The 26,844-nt window shown below is 41.3% G+C and overlaps 1 protein-coding gene across 4 annotated transcripts; it reads left to right on the top strand.

The window, feature by feature from the left end:
* The first annotated feature begins 741 nt into the window (after positions 1–741).
* ccdc142 (coiled-coil domain containing 142) lies at positions 742–26,183 on the top strand. Of its 4 annotated transcripts, none has more exons than XM_088991182.1 (19): positions 742–1,103; positions 3,261–3,335; positions 4,292–4,320; positions 5,123–5,168; positions 6,148–6,401; positions 8,169–8,396; positions 9,926–11,052; positions 12,189–12,472; positions 12,830–12,919; positions 14,404–14,580; positions 15,933–16,099; positions 17,245–17,397; positions 19,447–19,561; positions 21,040–21,217; positions 21,296–21,406; positions 23,001–23,101; positions 24,158–24,311; positions 25,628–25,828; positions 25,902–26,183. In XM_088991182.1, exons 2-18 carry the CDS (start codon positions 3,278–3,280, stop codon positions 25,734–25,736), a joined length of 3,381 nt encoding a protein of 1,126 aa, XP_088847308.1. In that variant the 5' UTR covers positions 742–1,103; positions 3,261–3,277; the 3' UTR covers positions 25,737–25,828; positions 25,902–26,183. The 4 variants fall into 4 exon arrangements, with proteins under 4 accessions (XP_088847308.1, XP_088847309.1, XP_088847312.1 ...); XM_088991183.1 differs by having other exon boundaries at positions 12,833–12,919; XM_088991186.1 differs by lacking the exon at positions 4,292–4,320.
* Positions 26,184–26,844: the final 661 nt, after the last annotated feature.

A 26,844-nucleotide genomic window follows, 5' to 3' on the forward strand; every position in this document is an offset into this window, starting at 1 on the left:
AGTATAAGCCGCACCCCTTAGGATTGGTGTATGTTCAAATTTTCCATATACAGTAAAGTCTCGTTATATCGATATTCTCAGGAGTCAGAAAAAAATATCGATATAACCGGACTATCGATATATCCGATCCTGCGGCATGTAAATTTTCTCCTTGCGTTCATAGAAATAGTTGTAACGTCCGGTGCTTTTGATTTGCATGTTTGGGGGCTGGGCGAGTCGCGGGGCATGACGTCACGCAGAGAAGGGAGGACCCGACAACTAGTAGTCCGCAAGAGAGCCTGAGTGGAGTAAGCATGAGCGTGAGTTGTACCACCAACAACTCCAATATGAATGTGCTAACTGCTCCGTTTGCTCAATAAAAGCCTTACCATCTGTGCCAGCGACTGTGCGCATCCTTTATCACGCCGAGCGGCATTACAATATTTTATCGCTGCGTACGGTCGGATTGATAAAAACATAATGTGCGCATGCGCGGTAAATTGTCTGCATTTTCGCTTGATAGCGTTTTTATCATTTCAAATAATGTACGGCGTATTAAAACTTTTATACGGGAATTGTTTATAAGGTCGACTATCAGCCAAGGTTGACGGGTATGCATGTTCGACATGCCTTTTAATTTTAAAATGAAAAAGGGGGGAAATTGCTATTGCAGTTACAACAAGATTCCAAAAGATGGCAACATGGCACCGACCTTTACACGCAAACAACGTAGAAGAAGAAGAAAAGGTAAACACACGAACACGGAAGCCTTCGCGTTTTCCATGACAACAAAGAAGCAAACGTTTGATTGGATTGGCTGCTATTTTTAAAACACCCGCGAGGATTAACAAATACATGGATAAACATTACACACAACTTTATTATTACTCAACATGTGTGTGAAAGAATATTGCAGTTTGTTTCACGAGAACGGATAAAAAAACAGCACATCTGCTCATTTGATCGTAGGTTTATCCAATGTTAAGCTAGCGTCATCTGGTTCTGGCGTGAGCTCATCCCACGATGAAGACGATGAAGTTTTTGGGGCCAACTGCCTGGTCTCGCTTACGACAATGCACCGGACTTGGATCTTAAGGGCCTTTTTCTTGGGTTGATTCAGAAACGTAAGTTTCAGGCGTCAGGTCTTTAACACCACATAAAATGCACGGCCGAAATTTAATTACGTTGCATGAGTATGATGAGTAGGACAAATGGACAGTATAATTAAAGGAAAACCGACCCCTCCGGACAAGTTGTGTCCATAATTTGTAAACTCACTTCAAATGACTTCTACTGAGCATATTTTACAAAGATTCCACGGCATATAGCTATATTTTACGTTTTAAGACTCGCGCTGAATATTCAGGAAGTCTTGTTTTTGAGTTGGTGACGATTCCTGACGTGACGTCACGTCTGGAACGCCCCTGACCGCGAAAGCGACACACAATGCATTTTGGATATTTTGTTTGGTCTGAAAACTTCGTGTTGAACCGTGTTGATGGCGAAATTAAAAGGAAAACACATAAATCATGCAATGGTGAATCACCAACACTACTATTTGATACTAGTTGACACAAATTCCCAGCAGAAAAATCAGCCCATTTCCAACGGAGCTTGGGCACCATCTTGTGTATTTTCTGGGATGCTACACATCAGTCCTGATGCCTCAAAATGACCCGGACGAACTTCTTTAATCGATTGCAAACATGTATGCTTTCCTCTTCAGAACTATTTCAATCATATTCATAACCGGATGAGTAACAAGAAAGCATCTTCTCCGAATATGAAGCCATTGTTTTGATTCTAGAGCAAGGCAAGACATCTTGGTGTGATGTCACGAAGAAGGGGGCGGGACCTTCTATATACCGACTCGGCATCTCCGAGGTTTTTATTGGTGTTTTGCATTTGACTTAAAATATCAGCCTGCGTGTTTTTGGGTATTTTAGATGCTATAAAACGTTTTTCTGATGTCAGTTAGGAAACAAAAAATGGTGTCGGTTGTCCTTTACGTAATCCATTGAAAAACGTATTATTGTAGGGATGTGACAAAATGTTTCAACAATAATTCATCACATATTTTCTAATATCATCTTAAAGTGCATTTAAATAGCTTTCAAATTATGTACATATTATTGTTCTATGACAAATAATAAGGAAATAATGGAATGTTTAATTTTCGAAATACAGTATGAGGGGATTTTCTGCCTGTAATTACAGTTAAAAAATGAAAATCTGGGACCGAGTTCTCTATTACAGTTTAAACTATCATAACTTTATTAATTGTTGGCAGATCTTAACAAATTAGGTACCATAGGAAAGCTTTTGAAATTCTAAACAAGAACAGAAAACATAAGAAAAGATTCAAAATATAAATGAGCAAATATCAACGATCGAATACAGGCAGATTTTCCTCAGAAATCCAAAATGGCCGTCAGTGAATACTAGGAAAGAAAATTGCGAGCTCTAGAAATATAGATGCTAATGCTTCTTTTTGCTTGAAACTTGGCAGTTATGGAGAAAACTATCTGTTCTACCACTTCTATGAGTTATGAAAATACAACTTACCCACCTTTATAAACTAACTGTAGTGTTAGCAAAAAGAGCGTAAACTTTAATCCATTTTGGAGGGGATTTTCTGCCTGTAACTACACAGTTAAAACAACGAAAATCTGTGACAGAGTAAACACGGTCACTATTTTTGTTATTTAAGTTATTAATTGGAATGATTTAGCGATCATTTAGTTGAATTTATATTAAATCATCTGTATTCTTCATTATTTTATGTCTAAAGCAAAATATAAGCGAGAGATTAGCAAATATCAACGATCGAATGCAGGCAGATTTTCGTCAGAAATCCAAAATGGCTGTCACTGAATATGAAGATAGAAAATTGCGAGCTCTAGAAATATAGATGCTAATGCTTTTTTTTCCTTGAAACTTGGCAGTTATGGAGAAAAATATATTTTAGACCATTTCTATCAGTTATAAAAATACAACTTACTCACCTTTATAAACTGTAGTGTTAGCAAAAAAGAGCGTAAACTTCAATCCATTCTTTTCCCCCGTTTCTCGGAAATTTCAAGAACCAGCATGGAGGGAAACGTGTAATACGTCATCATAAGCTGCATAGCTTGGAAAATCCCACGAAAAACGATTACGCACTTCACAAAAATGCTATGCTATCATGCTAGGTTGTCTTTCTATTTCATTTCGTATTAACATCGTATGTATTTATTTCGATAAAAGATCAAGCATTTCCTCATTATTTGCTTTCTTTTCAGACAAAGTTGTGCCTGCAATGGACGAAAACAAATTCAACGTACTGAAAGACCATGCTGGAACCCCTGGTGGAGCAGGTGCCCTTGACATACATTTCTCAGTTATTGCTGTACAAATTAATTTTATTCAATTATATTGTACGTTCCAAGTTACCTTTCAAATAATTCCTTAACATGTGTGCACACACAAAAACATTAAAAATAGAAGAAAATAACAAACACTAAATCAATCAAAGCAAACATGAGTATTGGAAGTGACAGTTTAGAGCGCAAATGGCAGTTTAATCGGGTGAATGAGTCTGTGTAAGCTCTCAGTCGTACAGGAGTGGTCCATCGATGAAAAGGATTCTTCAACGGTCATCTGTACTTCTTTCAAGGTGTTAGACGTTTCGCTTCTCATCCAAGAGGCTTCGTCAGCGAACTAAAGTCTTTTGCTGGTAGTTTCGGCCCTATATATATATATACCCTCGGAAATTCTGAAGATACTAAAAGGAGAGTGGTAGCAGTACCTTACATTGCAGGAGTTTCTGAAAAACTACAAAGAGTCCTTTGGCAACACAAAATTCCTACTTCGAAAGAAAATAGATGCTTTGAAAGGGGAGTAAAAGAAGCCATTTTCATAAAACAGCAAAACCCTTCACTGAATCACCATTCGTACAACTGACTTCTTAGGCAACATAAGCTTAGTTATGCTGATGAGGTGATACCAGAGCAAATGGGGCAATCAGGCCAATCGTAGACCTCATATTCAGGCAAGACAATAGAAGCAATCAGTGTAGCCGCAGGGAGTAGTCCTCTGCTCCCCCCAACCTGAGAGCAGGGACCAATCATAGCAGATTCTGGCACCGCCACGTCTGGACAGTAGGGATATATATATATAGGGCCGAAACTACCAGCAAAAGATTTTAGTTCGCTGACGAAGCCTCTTGGATAAGAAGCGAAACGTCCGACACCTTCAAAGAAGTACAGATGACGGCTGAAGAAACCTTCTCATCGATTTGTTTTCAATTTTTTTTTGTTTTCTTTTCTTCCAGAGAAATCCGGATTATTCATTCCAGAAAAGGTTTGTTGTTTTTGTTTAAAAAGAAAGGAAAAAAAGCTTCTTTAACATTTCAAATCAATATGTATTGTATTGTATTGTATTGTATTGTATTGTATTTTCATTATTTGTATTATCTGAAAAGTTTATCTAGCATGCAGTGTATTTGTATCGGCAGTGGGATGAGCAACTATATAGACAGTCCCGCATCTCATACAGTGATACCTCAGCTCACAAACTTTATTGGTTCCCAGAAAGTGTGTGTAAGGCGAAAAGTTCGTTTCCCACACGAAACCATTAAAAATTAGAATAATCCGTTCCCAGGTCCCCATAAAACATAATGTTCTACTAAATAAGCCTTAAAACGACGCAAAGTATACCTTATTATATGTATAATCTATCTCTACGAATTTAATAATAATAATAATAATAATAATAATAATAATAATAATAATAATAATAATAATAATACATTTAATTTATAAGTGCCTTTCAAAACACTCAATGACACTATACAGTCACAGGATATTTTTTTCTGCAGGTGACTAATAGATAGCCAGCTGGATAGCTAGCTAGCCAGCCAGATAGCTAATGGATAGCAAGACAAGGAGGGCCGGTTGAGCCATTTAATGTTTGTTCTGAGCTAAAGTATTCGTAAGCTGAGGTATCACTGTTCTTGGAGATCGTCTGTGAAAGATGCATGAAATGGGGCACACATTTGCGCTACATGTTTTCCTATGAAATGGGAGTACTTAAAGGACAACCGACACCATTATTTTGTTTCCTAACTGACATCAGAAAAACGTTTTATAACCCTCTCTTGCAGAAGGTGTGCACATCCTCTACAGCAGAAGGAGAGCTCAACACGAATGGTACACTGTCAACTCCATACTTTCTCAATTATAAACAATCATACTGGGTTATTGCTCTATACAGTAAATTCTCATTATATCAATATTCTCGGGAGTCGGAAAAAATATCGATATAACCAGACTATCGATATATCCGATCCTGCGCCGAACTGCATTAAAAGTGGGCAATAAATGTGGGGTCTTCGATATGGCATGTCATTTTGTCCTTGAGTTCACGGATTGCGTTTCTAGCATTCATTGTAGCAGTCCTTCCATCACGTCAATGCATTTTGCTGTATGGTTTGGTCTGAAAACTTTGTGTTGTACCAAAAAGAGGCAGAGGGGGGCGACAAAGCTCCGTGTAAGAAATTAATCAGCCTGTGGAAACGGGCTGATTAATTCCTTACACGGAGCTTTGTCGCCATTTTCTGCCTCTTTTTGGTGCTACATTTCCCCCCCTATTGCCCCAAAATGGCACTGAATAAATTCTTGAATGGATTGCAAACATGTATGCTTTCCTCTTCAGACCTATTTGAATCATATTCATAACTGGATGTGTAACAAGAAAGCATCTTCTCCGAATCTGAAGCCATTGTTTTGATTCTCCGGCAGTGCAAGACGTCTTGGCGTGATGTCACGAACAGGGGGCGGGACTTTCTGAAAATTCGCAACTCAATTTTTTGCAGATTTTGGACACTTGAAGTCATTTTTATTGGTGTTTTGCATTTGACTAAAAATATCAGCCTGCGTGCTTTGGATGCTATCAAACGTTTTTCTGATGTCAGTTAGGAAACAAAAAATTGATGTCGGTTGTCCTTTAAATAAAATATTCAAACCAAAATGACTTCACGTTACTTTCTCTCAACTTGGGTTTTGGACCATAATCCGTTCCATCATTATTCCGAAGAATACTTACTTTTGTGGTTTTATTTTTTGTTCCTTGCCTCCTATTTTGAGTTGAGGAATCCGACCAATCTGATGTTGGATTTTTGCCTTTTAGGGTCTTGGTCCCAGAGGACAATTTCTCGTTTACTCCGAAGCACCTTAAATCCTGGTATGAAGTGGCTCTTACCTGCTCACATTCCGGATGATGATGATGAGGATGAGGAAGAAGGGGAAGAAGAAGGCAACTTTGTGGTGGCCTGCAACTTGGTGTCCAGATCCTCTGTCCGTATCCTGCGTTTGCAACATGCTGTTCTGAGCATTTCAAAGCAGTGGCAGCATGTCAGCGGGGCACAAATGGGGTCTCCCGAGGTGAGCTGCTTGACTCATATTCATGCTCAGTTGGTGTCTGCAAAGTTGCTGCCAGACTCCATGAAATATACTATATATTTTTTCATTTAAAGGACAACCGACACCCTTTTTTGTCTCCGAACTGACATCAGAAAAACGTTTGATAGCATCTAAAATACTCAAATATTTTAGTCAAATGCAAAACACTAATAAAAATGAGTTAAAGTGTCACAAAACTGCCACAAAATGAGCTCAAAACTGGGGAGACTCAGAAAGTCCCGCCCCCTTGAATCGGAGAATAAGAGAGAGAGAGAGAGAGAGAGAGAGAGAGAGAGGGGGTACAGTGACAGAAAAACACTGGGAGAGAGAGAGACAGAAAAACAGAGAGAGACAGAGACCAAGAGAGAGACAGTGAGAGTGAGAGGCAGGGAGACAGAAAAACAGAGAGAGAGACAGAAAAACAGGAAGAGAGAGAGAGAGAGAGAGAGAGAAGACAGAGACAGGAATCGAGAGAGACAGACAGTGAGAGGGAGAGAGAGAGATAGAAAGAGACAGAGAGTGGGAGAGGGACAGGGACAGAGAGTGGGAGACAGAGACAGAAAAACAGAGTGAGACAGAGACCAAGAGGAAGAGAGAGACACAGAGAGAGAGAGAGAGAGAGAGAGAGAGAGAGACAGAGAGACAGAGAGAGAGACAGAGAGAGAGAGAGAGAGACAGACAGACAGTGAGAGGGAGAGAGACAGAAAAACAGAGAGAGAGGTGGAGAATGAGTGAGAGAGAGAGAGAGACAGACAGTGAGAGGGAGAGAGATAGACAGAGAGTGGGAGATGGACAGGGACAGAGAGTGGGAGAGACACAGAGTGAGAGACAGAGAGTGAGAAACAGAGAGAGACAGAAAAACAGAGAGCGAGACAGAGACCGAGAGAAAGAGAGATAGAAAGAGAGTGAGAGATACAGGATAACAGAGAGCGAGAGAGATGGAGAGAGAGAGAGAGAGAGAGAGAGAGAGAGAGAGAGAGAGAGAGAGAGAGAGAGAGAGAGAGAGAGAGAGAGACAGTGAGAGGGAGAGAGAGAGACAGATAGAGACAGAGAGTGGGAGAGAGACAGAGAGAGTGAGAGAGTCACAGAGAGTGAGAAACAGAGAGAGACAGAAAAACACAGAGAGAGAGAGAGACCGAAAAACAGAGAGCAAGACAGAGACCAAGAGAAAGAGAGATATAAATAGAGTGAGAGATACAGAATAACAGAGAGCGAGAGAGATGGAGAGAGACAGAGAGAGAGAGAGACAGACAGTGAGAGAGACAGAGACCAAGAGAAAGAGAGCGAGAAAGAGAGTGAGAGATACAGAATAACAGAGAGCGAGAGAGATGCAGAGAGAGAGAGAGAGACAGACAGTGAGAGAGACAGAGAGAAACAGAGACGGACACACAGAGACACACAAAATGAATGTACAGTAAAGTCTCGTTATATCGATATTCTCGGGAGTCTGAAAAATATCGATATAACCGGGACTATCGATATATCCGACCCTGCGCGCATGTAATTTTCTCCTTGCGTGCATAGAAATAGTATCGTAATAAGCGGTACTATCGATATAACCGATATCGATATAACCAGACTTTACTGTATTTTTTTAATGCATTAAGAATAGTTGATCATTGGCCCGCAACATAAAGCTTTCGGGGCTTGCTTTTCAGTACATTCACAAATGCAGACGCAAACCCATAAAAGGAGTCTTTTCTTTCATTTTTGACTGGATCTAATCCTTCTTTTCTAATCCTGATCCAGATCTGCGTCAAGACCAAGACTGCATCCGGTGATGGTCTCGTCGTCGTGCCTACGTTGCCCTTCTTGAGTAAGCGCTATCAAGCTCTGTGGAGGCTCTTGGAGCAGAGATCTCTGTTGCTCTTCATTCACGAGTACACCAGGAGGGCTCATTTAACGGCTGCGTACATCTCCAAACTCCGTCGCCTGCTTGAAGATCTCTTGAGGAAGTCGCACATCTCGTCTAATCCAGTATGTAGATATTTATACATTTTATTTGGAAAACCTTATAGTCCCGTGCGCCTTATACAGTGATACCTCGGTTTACGAACCCCTTGGCTTACAAACTTTTCGGTTTACGAACGTTAAATGTATGACAATTTTACCTTGGCCTACAAACTATTTTTTGGGGATACACACGGAGCTGCCACAATGAGTGATGTGTCGTTCACAAACAAGCCCCTTTTCCGAACAAGAAAATGGCAGCCGACTGTTTTTGTCCTCTATTCCCCGCCCCCAGTCGTCGGTTAAAGTCACGTGATTGGTCAAGAACGCAGCAGTGAAGGGAGGTGGTTTAAACATTGCAGAGACAGGCAAACGACCGTGAGAAAGTTTTTTTTAACTTTGAGAAAGGCAGAGTGTAGACTGCAAGGTTAAAATATCGCATCAATCAGGCTCCACAAATAACTCGTACAAGCCACCTGTACACTGGATGCAAAAAGCTATCAACCCAGCTAAACAAAACACAATTGATGAGGAACAAGGTAAAATTATAGCACCTTCAAGGGATCATTCCTCAAGATGGTGAAAGAAGAAGGCTACGTTCCTCCTCAAGTGTTTAATGCTGATGAAAGCGGACACTCCATTCCACCGAGCCATCAACGACCATCACAAAGGTAAATAAAACCGCTTTATTATAAAGTACAGTTTATTTCTTTCATTATAATACCATAGCACATTTATTATACATAAAATAAGGTATATTTGTGTAGCTCTAAGTCTTGGAAAATTAGAAAGTAGAAAATTAGAAAGTAGTAAAATATGTTTTATGGGGACCTGGGAATGGATTATTCTCATTTTAATGGTTTCCTATGGGAGATAAATTTGTGGGATACACACTTTTCGCCTTACACACTCTGTCTGGGAACCAATTAAGTTCGTAAGCCAAGGTATCACTGTAATACATTTTATTTTAAGCACCTTTCAAAGCTCTCAAGGACACTTTACAGTCACAGACAAGCATAGGTACTATCATAAATAAAATACAATCACAAATACAATACAATAAATAACATACAATTATAAATATAAACAAGAGAAAGAGTCGTACAAAAAATGCAATTTTAAATGTGTGGCTTTTGAGATGGGATTTGAAGGTGGGAAGAGAATCCATGTTACGAATGTTGGGAGGAAGTGAGTTCCAGAGTTTGGGGGCAGAGCAGCTGAAAGCTCTGTCCCCCATCGTGCTGAGACGGGCAGGGGGCACACAGAGGTGGAGGGAGGAAAAGGATCTGAGGGAATAGAAATTTGAAGAAGGTTACATAGGTATTAGATAGATTTGTTAAGTCTATTTCACTTATTCCTGGTTGAGCGGTTGGCTGCCGCTGCTCACCCACAGAAAAACGTATCCGGTGACTGTAAAGTGACCTTGAGAGTTTTGAAAGGTGCTTATAAATGAAATATATTATTATTATTATTATTATTGACTGTTTGATGAGATGTATTGTGATATTTGGTGTGGAAACGGTTCACCCTGCAATGACTCTGTCTGTCTTCTGTAGAGCCCACGTCTCTGCTCATCAGTCAAAGTTCAGCTCGTGTCCTCGTGCCAGGAGTTTCGCATCCACCTCAACCACTGGTCTTGTCTACGTGCAAAAGTCCAATCCGACCGCTACCTCCAGCACGCTTTGGCCCAGCAGAACAAGTTGCTGGATGAAATGAGACAGACTCTGGATTTACTTCGCCTGCAAGTGCTGCTTTTAATGGAACGTTATGTGAAAGCTGTTCTGGATGCTTTGGGGCGGTCTGATTTGGACGACGTCCCAAAGGAAGTCATGGCAGATGTTTTAACTTGTATCCATCTTTATAACATGGCACTGGAGGAGCAGAGAGTACAGCGCAATACCCCCCATCTGAGGACTCCGGGATCACAGCAGACTTGTAGTACCACGCTGACAAACAGTCCTAGGCACCGACCCACTCCTGTCTCGGTCCAAGACCTGCTGAGTATTTTGGCATCGCATCATGCAAACACGGCAGCCAATCGGATCCAATCGTGGACCGCTCAGCAATGTCCGTGTCAATCTTCCACCGCGCGGGACATTTCTACCAAGTTGCCGTCCAGATTCCTGCCCAGGTTAACTTGGCAACCGCCGCAGGATACGTTCTCAACGTCGCACTCTCACCTGGACACTCCTAAACATCCCTCGGAAAGTACCAACTATGAACTTCAATCTGATTTCCATAAACTGACGCCCTCCCCAATGAAAGATACAAATAGGATGAACTTACCTTTTCAGTGCCAGAAACGTGCCTCTAACTTCCATCCGGTCCGGACTCATCGAGAAGATGACACCCCTGCAAGAAACGTTCAACTTTTACAGACGTCAGACAGTCAAGCCTCAACATTCCGATCTTGGAAATCCAACCCCCTGCCTGACGTTTGTCAGCAGGATCGGTCCAAAGTGGAGCTTCTATTTCATGTGCTTGTTTCCTCTTATGACATGCTAGCTCCGCTGCTGCCGCATCCTTTGACGGCCACTCGAAAAGTGTTTCCTCACAACGTAAACATCGACATGCTACCACCAATTGGGAAGGCTGATCGAAACCAAAGCAGCAGCCAATATGCTACGGAGGAAACTCAACTGGATCGTGTTGACGCAACAGGCACGCTTGTAGCCAATCCCAGGTACTTGTTCCTTCAACCGTAAGCTAGTTATCGCTGGCTAGACGGCTAAATAATATTTTTATATATATATATATAGGTATTTTTTAAGGGTAGCTAGCTAACTAGCTAAATTGTTAGATTGCTAGTTAGTTGGCTTGCGAGCTAGATGGCTAGTTTGCTAGCTAGCTATAGGATCTAGTTTGCTATCTATTTAGCTCTAGCTATCTGGCTAGTTAGTTGGCTTGCTAGCTAGATGGCTAGTTTTCTACCTAGCTATATGATCTATCTTGCTATCTATTTAGCTCTAGCTAGCTGGCTAGTTAGTTGGCTTGCTAGCTAGCTGGCTAGTTCGCTAGCTAGCTATAGGATCTAGCTTGCTATTTATCTAGATAGCAGGGGTAGTTAGATGGATTGCTAGCTAGATTGATAGTTTTCGAGCTAGCTATAGGATCTAGCTTGCTATCTATCTCGCTCTAGCTACCAGGGCTAGTTAGTTGGCTTGAAAGCTAGATGGCTAGTTCGCTAGCTAGCTATAGGATCTAGCTTGCTCTAGCTCTAGCTACCAGGTCTAGTTAATTGGCTTGAAAGCTAGATGGCCAGTTAGCTAGCTAGCTATCAGATCTAGCTTGCTATCTATTTAGCTCTAGCTAGCTGGCTAGTTAGCTGGCTTGTTAGCTAGATGGCTAATTAGCTAGCTAGCTATAGGATCTAGCTTGCTATCTACCTAGCTAGCAGGACTAGTTAGATGGCTTGCTAGCAAGATGGCTAGTTTTCTAGCTAGCTATGGGATCTGGCTTGCTATCTATCTAGCTGTAGCTAGCGGGCTAGTTAGTTGGCTTGCTAGCTAGATGGCTAGTTCGTTAGCTATTCATAGGATCTAGCTTGCTATTTATCTAGCTAGCAGGGCTAGTTAGATGGCTTGCTAGCAAGATGGCTAGTTTTCTAGCTAGCTATAGGATCTAGCTTGCTATCTATCTAGCTCTTATTCCCAGGGCTAGTTAGTTTTGTGCTTGACCATCATCAATCGCTACAGTGCATTTAAAGCAAGAGCAACACGTAGCATACTACAACGTTTGTCGCACACCACATCGTGTACTCTTGACATCTTTCTGTGACAGCACCCTCCCCTATACTTTTTGTTTGTTTGTTTTTCTTAGCTCCGCTTCTGGACAACGCGGTCTAGTGGAGGCTGTAGACACAAAAGCGGAAGACCAACGCGCTCGTCGGCCTCGTTCCGTCCAGTGGTTGGACCTCGGGCAGTCGATGCTGTTTGATGATCTGTTCGGACAGTACCGTGCGCTGCTGTGGGCTCGCTGCAGCAAAGCACTGTGGCTGCAGATGCATCTGCCACAAGCAGCGAGAAGTACGGGGAGTATCAATCTCCATGACAACCACAGGATCTTCCACGTTTTTCAGCAAATCAGCCACGCCTCCAACATGGGTGAGAAGATTACATCCTCGACACTCTGTCGGCGCCGTCTTGAATTCGAAACAACAACAACAACAAAAAAACTAAATAAATAACGTGACGCAATACAAAACACACAGACAGTCAGTCATAAAGCAGTTGTAGATAAAAGAGAATATCAAAGTGTCCTTTTCACCGGTGGATTAATGACATCATGGTGAAATGCTACAAGCTAAATGTTGAAAGCAAACGCAAAGCGACAACATCCATTGACGAAAAGAAATTGTGTCTCACATCTCCTGTCCCACGTAAATCCGCTTCAATTCCAAGCCGCGACCGTTCCACATACCCATTTCGGTCTTGTGTCTAAATGTCATTTCTGTTTTTAAGCAGATACACTTCCAAAGGAGTGCAAGGCCATGCTGGAGGAGTTCGATCTAAATATGTTTGTTAGTGCAACACACGCTCTTTGGGATAATGGTTAGTATCTAAAACAAACACATACAAAAGCCCCACAATTGTATGAGTAATCCTTATTGAAGAAATCAGTGGCGGGCCCTGCATGTCACTCCTAGGCCTTCAGTAGTGCTACGTCTGAATCGAATGTGGTGTGATATTAATACATGTCCACTAGAGGGTGTCGTTGGCCAGATAATAACTTGTGACTTGAAGAAACTTTATAATAAGAATGGATTTCATTTCTAAGCGCCTTTCAAAACTCTCAAGGTCACTTTTCAGTCACTGAAGATGTTTTTCTGTGGGTGAGCAGCGGAAGCCACACGCGCCACTATTCACTCAACCCGGAAGTACTAACTCAAATAAATCGAAAGCTGTCCGTGTGCTAGCTTTGGCCTGTTTGCTCTTGTCACGTAGCGGCTCGTGATACTATGATTGGCTAGTGACTAGCCTATCATAATTTACAAAAAATCTGACATTGCCAGCGTCTTCCAACAGGCCTTGGGTTGCCAACTCAAACTCTTCACTGGTTTGAGCAACAGTTTGATCGACACATTGAAGGCAGCAGGGCCTGCAGAACTGATTGTGAAGGCTTCCTGGTCGATTTCTGACCCTGGTCACAAACGATGGCTGCAATGTGATTGGTTCAATGCTTAAATACCAAAACACACGTCTGGAAGCAGCACAACAGCGGAAAAGCAATGAAAGGAAGCTGAAAGACAATTTGGAATTATTTAATAAGAATTCATTAGTCTATGATTCAGATATTTTTAGGCCAGCAGAGAAGGCCTCACAGGCCCTGACGGCCCGCCACTGGAAGGAATGTACCAGATACTTCGATGAAAAGGTTTCTTCAGCCGCCATCTGTACTTTGAAGGTGTCAGACGTTTCACTTCTTATCCAAGAGGCTTCGTCAGCGAACTAAAATCTTTTGTAAGGGAATGGCGGGGATTAAAAGAAGCTATTTTCATAAAACAGCAAAATCCTTCACTAAATCGCCATGGTTGGGTGAGGTTCAATTTGGATCGTTCGTACAACAGATTTCTTAGGCCACATAGCCTTAGTTATGCTGATGAGGCGATACCAAGGCAAATGGGGCAATCAGGCCAGTCGTAGACCTCATACTCAGCCAGGACAATAGAAGTAATCAATCAGGACAATAGAGGTAATCAGTGTGGCTGCATGGGATAGTCCTCTGCTCCCCTAACCTGAGAGCAGGGAGAGTCTGGCACCGCCACGTCTGGACAGTAGGGATATATATAGGGCCGAAACTACCAGCAAAAGATTTTAGTTCTCTGACGGAGCCTCTTGGATAAGAAGCGAAACGTCAGACACCTTGAAAGAAGTACAGATGATGGCTGAAGAAACCTTTTCATCGATGGACCACTCCTGTACGACTGAGAGCTTACACAGATATATACCAGATACTGTTTTAATGTTTTATGCCTTTGGGTTAGTGCAAAGGCTTTCGCCCAAGTACTGTGACCTGTTTTATTGTCTTTTTGCAGTGATGTGCAGAGCTTTAGGTGCAGGTTTGAAAGACAAGTGTCTGGCAAACCAACACAGCAGATCTGGTGCGCCTTCCTCCAATCTAGATGACACTGTGATGATGTCTGTGACTGCAGAGTACTTCCTTCAACTCACTCAGGCTCTCCTGTCCTCGCTCTCTTACTGCAACGCATCAGGTAGTTGACCTGATGCTGTGATGGATGCAATTCTATTTGAAAATGCACCTCGTTTATTGGGTGTTTTCCCGTATTTCATTGAAATTGGTTCATTCAATTTCTTGCATCGTTGCCTCAGGAACACTTGAAATGTTTGAAACAAAGAAGCAGATTTACTAGCTCCGTTTTTGAACTATACCAACAAACAAAAAGGTTTGATATATATACAGTGATGCCTCGGTTTATGAATGCTTTAGCTAACGAAATTTTCACCTTACGAACATTAAATTCGTGAGAATATAATCTTGGCACACGGGAATCACACGGAGCGCCACAATGGCTGGTGGACTAGTTTTCGGCGGAAGAACACCAAACCACGCGGTCGAACAGCGCCACCGTAGCTGCCGGACTACTTATCCACACCCACTTTCTTTGAGTGCACTCAGTGCAGACATAGTTTGTTATGGAGTGGATCCTTTTGCTTCTTTGGGACCAAAAAAGACCCCACCACAGGCTCGTGTTAAGCCAAAGAGGACACAAAAGAAAATTACGGTCGAGCGGAAGAAGGAGATCATCGAAAAACACGAACCAGGTGTGCGTTTTAGTGACTTAGCGTCCCACTACCAGTATGCTAAGTCAACCATTGCTACATGTGGCTAAGGGTGTTTCTGTGTTGTCTAAGCGACGGTCTCAGGCAATAGAAGAGATTGAAAATCGTCTGTTGATTTGGATTAACGAAAAGCAGCTAGCAGGGGAGAGTATGAGTGAGGGTATTATCGCCGAGGAGGCACGGCAACTTCACTCGGATATCGTCAAGAGGAAAGTACATCAACGATCATTACAAAGGTAAATAAAATGACTTTATTATATAGTACAGTTTATGTCTTTAATATACTAATTTTATTAATATTAGCACATTTATTATACATAAAATAAGGTATATGCTGTGTAGTTTTAAGGCTTATTTAGCAGAAAATTAGGTTTTATGGGTACCTGGGAATTGATTATTTCATTTTTAATGGTTTCATATGGGAAATTAATGTTTGGAAGACACACTTTTCGCCTGACACACTTTCTGGGAACCAATTATATTTGTAAGCTAAGCTATCACTACAAACAAAATACCAACTAGGGATTATAATGTTCATTGAAGGTTCACCTTATATATGAAAAAACCCTTGAAAAGACACCATTCATTGGGCGTGCGCCTTATACTCCGGTGTGCCTTATACACCGGAAAATACAGTAATCGCTATGGGTGCTACATTAGCACTTATGACCACCAAGACATTTAGATTTTGTTCGTCCCACCCAAATTTCTACACATCAATCCAAACCCCCGTATTTTTTTTGTACCTCTTTCTATATTTCAGGATCTTTGAGGTTCTTCCCAACACGACTCGCTTTCCACCGATGGACTGTTAGCTTGACGTTAGCCACGCTGCAAATGTCCACGGTGTGGATCAAGTCAAAGGCATACCAGTTCCTCTCCTCGTGGAGCCTCAACAAGTTTTTACTCATCACGCAGGGAGACCTGAAAGTAAGCTATCAAATTAAATGTTTTTATTATGATTATTATGATTATTATTATTATTATTATTATTATTATTATTATTATTATTATTATTATTATTATTATATATGACCCTTTATATCACAGGTGTCCAAGTCAAGGACCGGGGGCCAAATCGGGCCCACAACATCATTTTATTCGGACCGCGAAAGCAAATCAAGCATGGCAAGCGCCATGATGCTTGCTACAGTCCGAACCAAAATTTCAAATTACTTCAGATTTGAAAACTATGTACAGTGATACCTCAGCTTACAAATTTAATTGGTTCTCAGAAAGTGTGTCTAAGGCAAAAAGTGTGTCTTCCAAACATTAATTTCCCATAGGAAACCATTAAAAATGACAATAATCCGTTCCCAGGTCCCCATAAAACATAATTTTCTACTAAATAAGCCTTGAAACTACACAAAATATACCTTATTTTATGTATAATAAATGTTGTATTGTATTGTAATTAAAGAAATAAATTGTACTGTATAATAAAGTCATTTTATTTACCTTTGTGATGGTCGTTGATGTAGTTGCCTCTTGATGATATCCAAGTGACGTTTCCGTGCTTTCTCGGTGATAATACCCTCACTCACACTGTCCCCTGCTAGCTGCTTTTCTTGAATCCAAATCAACAGAAGTTTTTCAACCTCTTCTATTGCTTGAGACCGTTGCTTAGACAACACAGAAACACCCTCAGCCGCACGTAGCAATGGTCGATTTAGCATACTGGTACTGGGACGCTAAGTCACACAAACGCATACCTCGTTCGTGTTTTTCATAGCTCTCCTTCTTCTGCTCGACCGTAATTTTCTTTTGTGTCTTCTTCGGCTTAACACTAGCCTGTGGTGGGGTCTTTTTCGGTCCTGTAACAGCAAAATACTCAACTCGATAACAAACCACGTCTGCACTGAAAGAAAGGAGGTGATGAAAACTAGTCCGCCAGCCACCGCGGCTCTGTGTGGTTTAGTTCGTTTGCCGAAAACTAGTTTGTATGCCAAGATTATATTCTCGCGAATTTAATGTTCGTAATCATTGTACTCTCCGTTTGCATGAATAAATCAATGCCGGCCAATAATATGTCAATAGTTCCTGAGAATAAGAGGTCCATTTTTTATTTTCTGCAGGTGCTGAAAGAGCCTTTGGACAATCTGCTGCAACAGACAAAATTGTTGATGATGAACTCGGACAGTAATTGTCTTTCCACTCTTCATCAGCATAATCAACATGGACTGAAGGAGCAACTCCAAATGGCTGAAGATGCTTTCTCACAGCTGCAGGTGACACACACGCTTGATCCTCTGTAGTTTTTTTTTTTTTTTTGCCACCGCAAGACATGGAATGAAAGACATCCTGCACAAACAATATTTATATATGTATATATTTATATACAAAAAATATTTCTAACATCAACAGCTGTCGTAGCACAGACCCGCTATGGGACTTAGCAAAAGATACCTACATACGTACATACATCAGAATCAGAATCAGAATACCTTTATTCGTCCCGCAATGGGGAAATTTGCAGTCCACAGCAGCAATTGAAGAGGGATGGGGTTGGGGTGGGAGTGAAAGGATAGAAAACAAGATATTCTAAGCATACATACAGACAGTACATACATGCACGCATGCACACATACATACATACATACATACATAGATACATACATACATACATACATACATACATACATACATACATACATACATACATACATACATACATACATACATACATACATACATACATGCATGCATGCATACATACATACACACATACATACACACACACACACGCGCACACACACACACACACACACACACACACACATACATGCATACACACATACACACACACACACACACACACACACACACACACATACGCATACACACATACACACATACACACACACACATGCACACATACATGCATACACACATACACACAAACACACAAACAAACAAACACACACACACAAACAAACAAACACACAAACAAAGGGAAGTATTTTCCACACGGCACTAGGGTCCAGACACATTAGCACCAGTGGTCAGGGCCTGCGAGGCCTTCTTTGCTGGCCTAAAATTAACTCAATCCCAAATTGGAAAAAATCATCGGCACCGCCCTACCCACTCTCGAGGACTTGCACACTGCAAGAATCCAAACTAGGGCACGGAAAATCCTACTGGACCCTCCGCACCCTGCCCACCACCTTTTCCAGCTACTCCCCTCAGGCAGGCGCTACCGATCCATGCGCACCAAATCCAGCAGACATTTAAACAGCTTCTTCCCCCAAGCCATTAACTCTTTGAACTCTTTCAACAGTAGCCAAAATGGAACTTTATAGTACCACTTAGCAGTTTTTTTGACGACGATACTAGTGCAGCGTGTTCTACCGGAAACAAATTCCTTGTGTGTTCTACATACTTGGCAATAAAGATGATTCTGATTCTGATTAATGTGATTTATATTTTGTCCATAAATTCTTCTGAAATAATTCCAAATTGTCTTTCAGCTTCCTTTCATTGCTTTTCTTTCCCTTGTCGTGCTACTTCCAGATGTGTGTTTTCGTATTGAAGCATTTAACCAATCACATTTTAGCCATCATTTGTCACCGGGTCATAAATCGACCTGGACGCCTTCACAATCAGTTCTGCAGGCCCTAGAGCATCAAATAAGTGTTTATGAAACTGTTGCTTTAACCAATTAGAGTTCGAGTTGTCAACCCAAGGCCTGCTGGAGGGCGCTGGAAGCAAACTATGATTGGCTGGCTAGTGATAAGCGCATACTGGTCAGAGCTAGCACACTTTATGTATAGCGAGCTGCATAAGCAAATATATTGTTGGGTGATTTAATAGTGGTTTTGTCAACGAGAAGAAATCAAGAGGAGAAGAAATTGATTTGGTTGGAGACAGACTTTTCAAGAATAGATGGACATCATCAAGAAAGGTTGGACAGCTCCGAAGCTAGCAAAAATAGCAAATAATACTGCAATTTTATGAGATTATCAGGAATCCACACGTTCACAATAACAATCCGACTCATTTAATGACAGTGCTATTTCTTAAGTTTCTTCAAGTCATAACTTATTTCCTGCCCAACGCCACCCTCTAGTGGACATGTAGTAATATCACACCATACTCGCAGAGTCTGTGAAGTGATTCAGACTTAGCACTACTGAAGGCCTAGGAGTGACATGCCCGGCCCGGCACTGATTAGCACAGCAATTGAATTGCTTTCTTATCAAATGAGCCATTCTCAACGTGGTGAGAAATAATCTACAGAGTACAGGTGCTGACGTGTGTTTTGTTTTTTCTTATGTCAGGCTTTTTCTTCTGCGATCCTAAAAACCTTTTCGAATGACTGCAAAAGGATATCTGCCGATCTCTTTGAGCAGACCATGCCCTCTGCTGGACACTGGAGACTCAACCCCAGGCCAGGTACTTCAATCCATAACAGATGCATATGGCGGACTTTGGCTTTAGCCACAATTGATTCAACTCAATTGACAAATACAATGAATACAATTCAGAATATCGTGAAAACGTTCATTCATTTCAGTAATTCAAAGGTGAAATGAATACAGTGACACCTCAGCTCACGAACTTAATTGGTTCCCAGAAAGTGTGTGTGAGGCAAAAAGTTCGTCTGCCGAACATTTATTTCCCATAAGAAACCATTAAAATGAGAATAATACGTTTGCAGGTCCCCACAAAAAATACTTTTCAACTAAATAAGCCTTAAAACTACACACAATATACCTTATTTTATGTATAATAAATATGCTATTGTATTGTAATTAAAGAAATAAACTGTACTGTATAATAAAATCGTTTTATTTACCTTTGTGATGGTAGTTGATGGCTTGATGGAATGGAGTGGGAGGAAGGGGGAGGGAGGGAGTTACTGTTTGGAAGGAAAGTCACACACACGCACCCTTAATAGCTTCCTTGTTCTTAAGGATGGTAGCAATGGTCGACTTAGCATACTGGTCCCGGGATGCTAAGTCACACAAACGCACACCTCGTTCATGTTTTTCGATGATCTCCTTCTTCTGCTCGACCGTAATTTTCTTTTGTGTCTTCTTCAGCTTAACACTAGCCTGTGGTAGGGTCTTTTTCGGTCCCGTAATAGCAAAAGTACTCCACTCAAAGAAAGTGGGTGACGAAAACTAGTCCGCCAGGCACCGTGGCGCTGTGTGGTTTGGTTCGTCCGCCAAAAACTAGTTTGTCAGCCAAGACTATATGCTCGCGAATTTAATGTTCCTGAGGCGAAAAGTTTGTGAGCTAAAGCGTTCATAAGATGAGGTATCACTGTATATTATTTAGAGTCATAACATGCATTGAAAGATATTTCAAGCTTTTTTTGAATGAATATTTTTTTGAATGTTGATTTTTATGGATTACACTTTATGAAAACTGCAAAATCAGAGTCTAAAAAAATTGGAATATCACATACAGTAAAGTCTCGTTATATCGATATCGGATATATCGATAGTCCCGGTTATATCGATACTATTTCTATGCACGCACGGAGAAAATTACATGCAAACAGGGTCGGATATATCGATAGTCCCGGTTATATCGATATTTTTTCGGACTCCCTTGAATATCGATATAACGAGACTTTACTGTATATAGAATATCGCTGACGAAGCCTCTTGGATAGGAGGCGAAACGTCCGACACCTTCAAAAAGTACAGATGGCGGCTGAAGAAACCTTCTCATTGATGGACCACTCCTGTACGACTGAGAGCGTACACAGAAATATCACATGAAATAACCCGAAAAATGAGTTGAACGATCGAACGCTTGAAAAGACAGCTCTTGATATTGCGCCTGATCAATATCACGTCACCGTCTTTGGTGGCGATGTGTAGCGTGCGAATTTCGGGTAACGCTTTCTTTTTGGTCAACAGGATTTCCTACCACGCCCAATGAGTATGCATCACGGGCTGCTCGGGATGTGATTGGCCAAGTTTTAGAAGGCGTAGCATTACTATCTGACGACGTCCGCATCCAGTCTCTTAGTTTAACCATGACAGCTTTCATGGAGGCCTGGATGGAACATATCCTGAAACAACGAATCAAATTCAGGTGGATTTCTCAGAAGAAGAAAAAAAATACTAATCCCTGTGTGTAAATTGTTTTTCATCTGTCCTGTCTTCTTGTCAGTGTGCAAGGAGCGCTCCAACTGAAGCAGGACTTTGATTCCATCAGAGAATTGATCTGCTCGGACCAATATGGTCTGCCAGAGGAACTTCTCCAGCGACTACTAAGCCTTAGGTAACACCTTGCCCTGGTGTGTCTTTAACCTTTCTTTCACTAACTTATGTACCATGCTTTAATTGAAGTTTGCCCGATGTTCTAGTTCATAGCCTTTATCTTTGGCTAATATAGTGGAGGATTTGAAGTAGTTGGGGTCAGCTGTCCAGAGCAATGGAGAAGTGTGGAGAAGAGGTGAAGAAGTGTGTCCAGGCAGGCTGGAACGGCTGGAGAAAAATGTCAGATGTGATGTGTAATAGAACAGTTTTAGCTTGGATGAAAGGAAAGGTCTGTAAAACTGTGGTGAGACCAGCCATGATGTTTGGACTGGAGACGGACGGTGCCATTGAAGAAAAGACAGGAAGCAGAGCTGGAGGTAGCACAGATGAAGATGTTGAGGTTTTCTTTGGGAGTGACCAGGTTGGATAGGATTAAGAACGAGTATATCAGAGGGACAACTCATATTCGAGGCTTTGGAGAGAACGTCACACTGAGATGGTTTGGACAGAAAAGTGAGAAAGTGACTATATCGGAAGAAGGATGCTGAGCCTTGAACTGCCAGGCAGGAGACCGAGAGGAAGACTGGTGGAGAATAAGAAGTGATCATATTTCAAAGTTTCATGCTTTGATATGCTTAGTCAACACATGTGACTCGAATACACAATTGAAGCACAGACAACCTGGGGTCAATCTGAGGTCAACAGACACAGCTTGTTCAACTGTCATCTTCATCGCGGAGATCTGGCCTTGGACAGAATTTAGGACTCGGGAAACTCCTTTATCACAGGAGCAATTTAGGACTTTAAACTCCTTAACAGGAAGAGCTCATTAGCCAGGTTACAAATGTAAATGAATCCAATCCAATGTCATGGAAAAGATAATGTTTCATTGCTTACAGCTGTTGGTGCTTAGAACGTCCAGAGGTGTGGTACTCTCATCAAGAAAACTATGTTTTACTAATGTATCACTTTAATTTGCATATACTCTCAAAAAATAGCTCGGCAGAGGGCCGCAGAATTCATATATATGTCATGAAAGGCTGCGTCTCCTGCCGGCAGTAAAAGACAATCTGTCTGGGTTCGAGTCTTTGTCCACAGTGTCCGATCGAACATCTCTGACAAAGAACAAAGAGGAGGTTTATGGATGTTGTCAAAGAGGACATGACGAGGAAGGTAGAGGACATGAAGAAGATGCACAAAAAAAGGTTAGATGGAGGAGACTGATTCGCTGTGGCAACCCCCGACCTTTCGGGTTCGATCGAACCCTAGAGGTGCTGTGAGTCGGTCTCAGGGGTTCGGTGGATCCTCCGCCGCAGAGGTCCACCCTTCAGTCGTAACTGCAGTTAGTGGGCATTGAAAGAAGGCTTTGGTGAATGAGCAGATGAAACTGGTGGGGTTCGGTGCCTCCAACAAGATTAAGAACCACTGTTCCACACATCTTTGCCGAAGATAGTATCGTCGAAGGCCTATTGTTCATCCGTAAAAATCATTTCCTACCCGTGAGAAGCGACACATATTTGTAGTCCATCGTCAATCCAATGAGCAAATGTACTACTGTTTTTGTCTTTGAAAAAGTTTTGACTAGCAGAGTGGTCATTTTCTTTATCTTTCTCCAGAGTATTTCAACAGGTGGACTCTGCAGTCTTATGCCTGCTTCAACAGCCACAGGTCAGACCGTATCTCCATAGTAGAACCTGGGCGTCATTCATACACTGCTGTGAGTCCTGTACTCTCAAGTCCATTGATGAGGAAATGATATCACACATGCACGTACAGTGATACCTCAGCTTACGAACTTAATTGGTTCCCAGAAAGTGTGTGTAAGGCGAAAAGTGGGTCTTCCAAACATTCATTTGCCATAGGAAACCATTAAAAATGAAGATGATCTGTTCCCAGGTCCCCATAAAACATAATTTTCTACTAAATAAGCCTTAAAACGACACAAAAAATACCGTATTTAATGTATAATAAATGTGCTATTTGTCTGTGTAAACTCTCAGTCGTACAGGAGTGGTCCATCGATGAGAAGGTTTCTTCAGCCGTCATCTGTACAAAACAGATGACGGCTGAAGAAACCTTCTCATCGATAAATGTGCTATTGTATTGTAATTAAAGAAATAAACTGTACTGTATAATAAAGTCGTTTTATTTACCTTTGTGATGGTCCTTGATGTCGTTTCCTCTTGATGATATCCGAGTGAAGTTGCTGTGCTTTCTCAGTGATAATACCCTCACTCACTGTCCCCTGCTAGCTGCTTGTCGTTCATCCAAATCAACAGAAGTTTTTCAACCTCTTCTATTGCCTGAGACCGTTGCTTAGACAACACAGAAACACCCTTAGCCACACGTAGCAATGGTCGACTTAGCGTCATGGTACTGGGACCAGAGCCGGGGATAGATCATTCAGATTGGTTAATGAGGTGAATCCAGACCCAGGTATTGAACTATAGAGGTTATCAGAGTGGAGAGGTGATCAGATTAACTAATGAGGTGAAATCAGAGCCAGGGATAGAACAATAGAGGCAATCAGATTGGCTTCAGGAAGTGGTCCACTGCTTCCCCAACCTGAGATCAGGGACCTATCAGTGCAGAAGTCTGGCACCGTCACCTCTGTCCATTAAGGATCCATATAGGGCCAGAGTTACCAGCAGAACTTTAGTGTGCTGACGAAGCTCTTCGGATGAGAAGCGAAACATCCGACACCTTCAAAGACGTCCAGATGACGACTGAAGAAACCTTTTCCTCGAATCAACCTGTTTGTGGGGCTTTCCAGGTCCTCCGAAGAGCAGTGGAAACAGCTTGAGTGCAGAGGTGCGCTCCAGTATTACCAACCTGAGGGGGATGGAAGGAGATGTCGGGACTCCTCCAAGCGCTGACATTCCTTCAGTCGACCCCTTTATCCCTGGAGAGCCCTACCTTGCGCCAAGGTACTGTCAACTATTTCAGCTTTTTGACTCTTATATATTCAAATACGTGGAGCGCCATTCCCAAATTTGTTCGGGTTTTGCTTTTTTCTTGCTTGGGTGCTGATAAAGCGCTGGTTAGACCTTTGGCAATGTTTTTTCCCCTCCCACAAGGGGGCGGCAGTTCCATTTTTTTCCCATGTTAGCGCTTTGTTCCAGCTTCAGCTGTTGTTAAAGCGCTATATAAACCAATATTTTGGACAACCGCCCTCATTTCAAGCTCATATGACTTATATTAGTTGTTATTTATTTTTTTATTTACTTTTTGTTGTTGTTTTGATTGACTTCAAGATGGCGCCGCAAGAGTGGCTGCCTATCCAGCAGCTCCTGTATTTTGTTTTTCTAATTCTTTCTTTCCTTTCCCCTTCCTTTCATAACTTTGCTGCTGTGTTACTTCCGGGTAGAGTGAACGCTGGCGCGAATAGCTGCCGCTGCTCACCCACACACAGAAAAACGTCTTATTCCGTGACTGTAAATTGTCCTTGAGAGTTTTGAAAGGCGCTTAGAAATTAAATGTATTATTATTATTATTATTATTATTAGTAGTAGTAGTAGTAGTAGTAGTAGTAGTAGTAGTAGTATTCTTACTATTCTTCATATTATTATTAGTATTATTAGTCAGAATCAGAATCATCTTTACTGCCAAGTATGTAGAACACACAAGGAATTTGTTTCCGGTAGAACACGCTGCACTAGTATCGTCGTAAAAAAAACTGCTAAGTGGCACTATACAGTTCCATTTTGGCTACTGTTTAATTATTATTATTGTTATTAGTATTAGTTTTAGTATTCTTAATATTATTATTATTATTATTATTATTGTTATTATTATTATTATTATTATTATTATTATTATTATTATTATTATTAGTAGTAGTAGTAGTAGTAGTAGTAGTAGTAGTAGTAGTGTTATTATTACTATTATTATTATTATTATTATTATTATTATTATTATTATTATATGTATGGATTGCATATCACTTAAGAATTAACTCTTTTTTCCGATGAAAGAAGAGTGTCTAAGGTTTCGCTGCATTGAATGTTTATGTCGTCCTTAAACTCAATATTCTGTGGGTCCTGGAATTTGAGTGACAATGACAAAAACCCTGGCACTGGACTGGACACATTTTTCTGTGTGCATGGTAAGGTAATGGAACAATCAAAATGATCCCTTGTGTGTGAATGGTTGTTCGTCTGGGAACCAGCCTACTGCCCAAAGTCAACTCGGATAGGCTCCAGCATCTAAAATCAATTGTGTGTCTTGTCGTTTGTGCTTCCAGTTTAGCTCTGGGTGCTTCTCAACAAGACTGGTTGGACTTGAGGATCCATACCGGGTCTCACCGATGGCGCTTGCCCGGACTGCAGTGTCTTTCCAAATCTCAACCTTGACGTTTTGAGTAAATACTGAACTCAATTGAACTTATTGCCCTAGTTGCTCTGGTATCACTTCATCAGCATAACTGGCAAAACAGCAAATAGGGCAATCACTCCACTTTCTCCACTTTCTTTTCTCCACTGTGAGACTAATAAAGGCATATCCAATCCAATCCAATCCAATCAGGCCAGTAGTTTCCTCTTTCCGTTATGAATTTGGGGAAGCCATTAGAATGTTTAATCCCCTCCACATATTATATATAGAGTGTGCAACATATTAATGAATAACTAATGTTCATGTTTGAAGTAAAAAAAGAATGACTTGTTGTGGTTTACATCCAAAAATGACATTTTGGTTATGATTTTAGCAAGCATCATGGAATTTCACTGGTTTGATTTGCCTTCGCGGGACGAATAAAATGATGTGGCGGGCCAGATCTGGCCCCCGGGCCTTGACTTTGACACCTGTGATGTATATTGTATAGAAAATACAGAGTTGAAAGAGCTTAACCGATGCCTCCGGTTATGTTGTGTCCATAATTTGTAAAATCACTCCAAATGACTTCTACTGAGTGTATTTTACAAAGATTCCACCGCATATAGCTATATTTTTACCTCGCGCTGACTATTCAGGAAGTCTTGTTTTTGAGTTGATGACGATTCCTGACGTGATGTCAAGTCAGGAACGCCCCTGACCGAGAACGCGACACACAATGCATTTTGGGTACTTTGTTTGGTCTGAAAACTTCGTGTTGATGACGAAATTAGAAGGAAAACACATAAATAACGCAATGGTGAATCATTGTGTCTTGCACCAAGACTACTATTTGATACTAGTTGACACAAATTCCCAGCAGACAAATCAGCCCATTTCCAACGGACCTTGGGCGTCATCTTGTGCATTTTCTGGGACACTACATGCTGTCCTTGACGGCTCTAATTGATATGGGAGGACGACTTTAATCGATTGCAAACATTTATGCTTTCCTCTTCAGAACTATTTGAATCATATTCATAACTGGATGAGAACAAGAAAGCATCTTCTCCCAATCTGAAGCCATTGTTTTGATTCTAGAGCAAGGCAAGACGTTTTGGCGTGACGTCACTAAAAAGGGGGCGGGAC

Source organism: Hippocampus bargibanti, linkage group LG02, assembly GCF_051943395.1.
Source record: "Hippocampus bargibanti isolate YZ-2025 linkage group LG02, ASM5194339v1, whole genome shotgun sequence".
NCBI classification, from domain to species: domain Eukaryota; kingdom Metazoa; phylum Chordata; class Actinopteri; order Syngnathiformes; family Syngnathidae; genus Hippocampus; species Hippocampus bargibanti.

Bases quoted from the DNA above. Each gene is read 5' to 3' on its own strand.
- ccdc142 (XM_088991182.1), top strand. From the start codon at position 3,278: ATGGACGAAAACAAATTCAACGTACTGAAAGACCATGCTGGAACCCCT. The intron at 11,053-12,188 runs GTACTTGTTCCT...TGTTTTTCTTAG, and splicing joins ACGCTTGTAGCCAATCCCAG to CTCCGCTTCTGGACAACGCG. The intron at 23,102-24,157 runs GTGAGTCCTGTA...GGGGCTTTCCAG, and splicing joins GGCGTCATTCATACACTGCT to GTCCTCCGAAGAGCAGTGGA.